The 6,029-nt window shown below is 33.6% G+C and overlaps 1 protein-coding gene across 2 annotated transcripts in view; it reads right to left on the reverse strand.

The window, feature by feature from the left end:
* The window catches only part of LOC108722033 (ras-related protein Rab-37), a 107,079-nt gene that overhangs the window by 74,525 nt on the left and 26,525 nt on the right, over window positions 1–6,029 (reverse strand). For both annotated transcript variants that reach the window (XR_001936596.1, XM_018446936.1), the window contains exon 4: window positions 4,815–4,925. Coding sequence is in view for 1 of the 2 variants with exons in the window: in XM_018446936.1 (XP_018302438.1) it covers window positions 4,815–4,925 (111 nt within the window). In the remaining variant the exon portion in view is untranslated. The remainder of the gene's footprint in view (window positions 1–4,814; window positions 4,926–6,029) is intronic.

Here is a 6,029-nt window from a genome sequence, read left to right on the forward strand (position 1 = left end):
TTGTATGCATTGGCTAATACGTATCGATTGACATATTTTTATCAAATGTTCAGTACCACCAAGGCAAAGCAATTTAACAGGTATTTGGATCCAATTTTCCTAATATGATCTCGTATTTGAGTAATAACTCTCATACCCGATGAAGATAATGTTGAGACATCGCGAGATACACTTAATTGAGCGAGTCAGGATTAATTAACAAGATGAACGTTCAGTACGCGTAAGCGTTTAATTAGTACTATACGGACTCTTCCTCGTTGGGTGGACGCTGATTAACTACAACGGTCTTTAACTTCAGCTGGAATTCGCAGTAATTAATTAGCTCTGACCATCGACTCTTCCTCAGTATGGATTAAATGTATACAGAAAGGGACACTCTCGTACTAATTACAGAACACATTCGACTTGTCTCTCTGTTCATCTCTCTCTTACTCGTCTTATTACGTCATAACGGAATTATTATTATTATTATTATTATGCACAGGTCAAACTGCAGTAAACACATAAGATATTAAATTCAAATAGCATAATTAACATCTCTGTGCGAGTATTATACTCATTTGTAAATTTTAATAGAGATCAAAATACAACTCGATAAAATATAATCGTAAGAAAATATACATAACAGCTGCAAAAAAGAGAGAGAGAGAGATTTTCAGAAATTATAAATAAATAAATATTTTTATATATTTAATTATATAATATTAATTTATTAAATATAAAATTAAATTTTATTTGTTTTGGATTCAAATCATTAGATTTTATAAGTCTAGATTTATTAAAATTTAATAAATATTTATTCTTATAAAAATTATGAATTGTAATTTCATTCAAAGATCATTAAATTTTTTTCTAATTGTTGATTTTGGTTTATTTTCATTAAATGAATTAAAAGAAGCTTAAATTGATTAGTAAAAATAATCATTAAATTGTATATTTTAATAAAATTTAAATTTATTTTTATAATTAATAAATTTTTAAATTTATTTTCTACAAAAACTAGATAAACACAGAAATAATTATAACCAATATCGCCGAGTTTAATTGAAGTTGTACTCCACGCGCGATATCGAAAATCGACCGAAACATTTCGTGCAATATTAATTCCAATCGCGCGCTCGCAGACCTTTCTTAATCAAATATTAATTAGTGTTTTCTTGAGAGGAAAAATTGTACATATGTCTGTCCGCGACGCGACGTTCCTCGGTTTTGTAATGAAATGAAACTTTCATGCGCGGGAGAGCGTTCAAGATTGACTCTCTCGCGTTGCCGGAGAAATCCGCAGCGGGACGGTCGTTTTGATAGAGCAATTTCAACTTTCTCGACGAACTGTTAGCGAAACGACGATCGGCCACCGGCGTGCGAGCGCGAGAGAGGAGAAGCTGCGAGACGCGTTCTCGTAACTGGAAAGTGCAGCGACTCGATGCTCTATAATCATCAACGACTCGACATCCGAGTTCTATACTTCACGATATTCTATCGCGGAAATAAAGCCTCCTATAATGGAGACACAACCAAGTTCTCCACGCGTGGAGAATACAAATCAGGGGATTGTACCTTATATTTCAAGATAACGTTTACATGAAAATTGTTTACGTATTGTTTACATGAATGTTTTCTTGTAGACAATATAAGCAATGTAAAATACGTAAATTATTATAAATTGGATGACAGAATACAGAAAGAAATAATTTAAATTAATTAATTAATTAAAAATAAATTAAATTTTATGACTGTTAATATATCTAACTTTAATATTAATAAATAAAAATATATAAGCGAGATGGAAGTCTTAGGGCGGCATTCATAGTCCGTTCTTATTTTAATATTTAAGTAATGTCTTAAGACGCTAATACGGCCCTCTGATTGATTCGTGACTTCTTAAGACTCTGTACTTAAGACGGTCTTGAATATAAGATCTGACTATGAATACCGGCCTTAGACTATTGCAACGACAAAGAATATAGGCTTCGATGAACTATAGATTATTTATATGTATAGTATGACACATAGTTTATATAATTTACATTGTATACACATATATTGTTAGAAAGGAGCAATAACAACCCAATCCCTTAAGTTAAATAACATTTTGTTAGCATTCATCTGTGTTAAAATGTAAATTATCCATTTCTGTAGTTTCGAGTAAACAAAGTTCATATGCACTTTGTAATAATAAACTAAGTTTGAGTCAAATTTAATATATTTTCTTAAGTTAAATTATTTTAGTTAAATCAACATATTCAGTAGGAGTAACGTCAACATATAGAAATAATTAAAAATAACTTAAATTGGATATAATTTGATATTATGAATTTAATGGCATATAAAGATATAGATTATTATATTTTAAGTGTAAACGTACAACCCTGACGCAAATCAACTGCGTACAAATAGTTTTGTAACTTTCTTTTTCTGTATATTCGATGATAAAAAATATCTTCGTTAATTAACTTTTTTATTAAGATATCTTTTTGCATAAACGCAAAATGCTTATCAACAAGATTCGTGTGGCGGAGTGTTAAATTCCACGGATAATCAAGTCGACGATGAAGAATTATGACCGACTGCAGGCTGACAGACACGTGCTATGCGCTTGATAAATGCCAAGGTCGAGTTGAAGCTACTCCCCGGACGATTCACAAGTCGGCCGCTACCGACGTTCCTCCCCCGTAATTGCATAGTTTATCACAAAGACTTTCTCTGCCGGCGTTTCCATCAAAGGCGGGTAACTAACCACCTGAAAACTTCAATACAAACGCCTCTGTAAATCCCACCGACCTGTCCCCCCCCTCTCTCTCTCTCTCTCTCTCTCTCTCGTCATTTCACCTCTCTTTATCTTTTCGGTGACTCGTGAAAGCTCGTTCCGTGGGGTAATCGGGGAATCGAGTGGTGAACAAAAGGGAGGGGCCCCCTACTCGCTCGAACGACTCTTTTTCGAGACTGGTGCCCTCGATAATCATCAGTCCGGCTGCGAAAATATCAAATGCAAATGGCTGTCACAGACCCTCGCAATGTTTCTCGTTCTTTTTCTCTTCTTCAAATCGGTGATGTAGCCATAAATCGAATTTCTTCCTGACAAGAAGTCTGAAGGAGATGCCATAAATATTCATTTGATACCGCGATGGCGAATGACGCCAACGTTTTAGACGACGTGCAAATTTACATGGTGTCTATAGTAGGTATTCATATAAGAGCATCAACAATGTCTCTCTTCCCTTCACTTTCGCAAAGATGACTAAATTCCTAGAGCAAGTATAGCAAATGACGTATCGTCGGTATTTGGGACATGAAAGTGATAACGTTTCCTGCAGCAATACCGACAGAAATTTGCAAATGGTGCTTGTTTAGTTTTGCTTCTTATCGGCTTAATCGAAGTTTACTTTAAGTCAAAAACTCGAAGTCAAATATATGCAAACGCATATAACTCAGTCTTAAGAATCTCTATTTAGATATCTACATATATATCTGATGATATCTCATTGTTAGACAAAATTCGTATTCGTAATGTAAACTGAATGGTAATATTATAAAAGATACAATCGCTTAAGGCTTAAATTCTTTCCTAAAAACCGAAAAAATAAGACGTTTTTAGGAACTCTTTTTAAAACAAAATTATTTATTCAAATGTTTTGAACTCTTTACACATAAAAGATATATATTTCACAGATATTTCTGAATTTCTGCGTCCATATTCTGTCTTTTTTCCTACTATTATGGTTTAACCAATGATGATCCGCGGTGATTTGTGGGAACTGTCACTTTTATTTTATGGACCTAAAATAAAAATATCAAAATTTGTTTTTCTCGTTACATTATTTTTGGTACTAAATCTCTAAAATGCCTCAAAGTATGAAAATAACATGAATGACGGCTTGTCAAAATCTATTTTGACAGGCCGCCATTTTATTATTATCAAAACAATGTTTAACGAGAAAAACAAATTTTGACTTTCTTATTTTAGTCCTATAGAATACAAATAAGAGTTCCCAGAAATCGCCGTGAATCATCATTGGTTGAAAACAGTAGGAGAAGGAGGAGCCTAAATATGGAGCAAAAATCAGAGATATTCATGAAATACTTTTGTATATATAAAAAGTTCAAAAGTTCAAATTTAAATAGTTTTCTTTTAAAAAATTCAAAAAATACCTTTTTTTGGATTCTAAAAAAATCCTCTCTTAAAATAATTAGGCTTTATCGCAGACAATAATTTTCTCACGATTTACATGAAAAGAACTTAAATTTTATATCGATAAATAATTATTGATTAAATTTAAGAAATCAAATATCGAGCTAGGATTTCCCTTTGTCTTCAAATTTTTTATTTGAACTATATCATTACGTGTGATCAAAGATCTTCGAAGTTATGTAATAACGCGCCGAGACAAAGCTTTTATAGAACGCACGCGAATGTATCTCATGGCCATTAGACTCATGCATAAACGTGTTGCTCACATTGTCAGACGTTGATACGTCATTGTACGGTGACACGTATTGATATCACAACATAGAAAGAACATATAACTATGGAGGTACTAACGCCTTCCAGCTCGTAATTAAAAATGATTGTAACTCGAATATACAATACGAATGTCAAATATTAATTTTAAAATAATTATAAGCTGACAAAAATGGCAATTCATTAATAAAATGACAAAAGTGAATAAAAAATGGAAGATAGAAATTAAATGCAGATAGAAGACTCTCGTTGAATTAACTTCGTAAAATAATACTGAGAGGCTTCCATTGCATTCCACGGTTTCATCGAGTTGGAAAGCTTTAATTAAATATCTCTGTATTGCAGTATTACTTACCGTAAAACCGATACCCACGGTGGCTGCGAAGTTTCCTGGTTGAAATCTTCCGGTATCGAACTGGACCAATAACGAAGTCTTGCCAACTCCGCTATCACCGAGGAGGATTGTCTGCAAACACACCATGAACGCATGAACGGCAGATCACGAAAACTTAAACAATTTAATGGAAACGTATATTTGTTGCAAAGAAAAAAAATGAATGCAATTTATATCTCGATCACGAATCTTCAAGTTTATTTTCTAATTAATCTTTTTATATACACGTCCTCCATTTTTCGCGGACCGCGTCGTGAATTTAATATTTCTCTCTTTGGAAGTTTATTTTCCAATTAAAGCATCTTTCCGCACGTATGTCCTTCGTTTTTCGCGGACAGTCGTGAATATTTCCTCAATTGCATTTTGCATTTTAACGAGAACAAGCAGGAATATAAAAAAACGCTCACGAAAACGCAATTACGAAGAGCTAGCTTCAGTTTTCTAACTCTAGTCAAGTTAGTGTGTCTCTCCGAGCGCAATCACGATTCTATTTTGAGATTGTTTTGTCTATTGGATACGGTATCAATGAACAAGAGAGAAATAGGGAGAGAAAGAGAGAAACGACGTGATGATAGTGCATCGGATAGTGCACCAGTCGCAGTAAACCACAGCGGTTCGTGCAATCAGTAGCAATGTCGAAGTCGATTGCAGCGATAAGCGATCGAGCGTAGCGACGCACTGAAGTCCATCTTCCAACCAATATCAATTCGCATTGACTCGAAATTGAGAGACACTTGTTTAAAACGGATCAATGCTACGGACTATCTACATTGTTTTCGACAACAAACCAAGCGGGTGTCTGTTTAAATGAGTATATCACACTCGATATCGATATAAATTTGACTTGATATACAAATTTAATCAAGGAAAATCAATACCTATAAGAGTCAAACACAGGATGAACGCATGTAATGAATTTATTCGAGTAATACAGTAATAGACGTTTCGATCCTGTGATTGTGGATCCTTTTCAACATTAGCAAAATTGAGTACAAAATTACGGTTACAGGGGAAAGTGGGTGAATTGTGCGCACCTAAGGGAAATTTATTGTCCTGGAATGGTTTTCCAAGTTTAAAGCGATATAAGTATAGAAATAGAAACTATAAACATTCTTCTATCATTACGTATCCTTATATTGAACAGATTTTCATTCAATAAGGTTGTATTTAGCAAAA

This window comes from Mycetomoellerius zeteki, unplaced genomic scaffold (assembly GCF_001594055.1).
Source record: "Mycetomoellerius zeteki isolate Tzet28-1 unplaced genomic scaffold, Tzet1.0 scaffold105, whole genome shotgun sequence".
Classification (NCBI taxonomy): Eukaryota; Metazoa; Arthropoda; class Insecta; order Hymenoptera; family Formicidae; genus Mycetomoellerius; species Mycetomoellerius zeteki.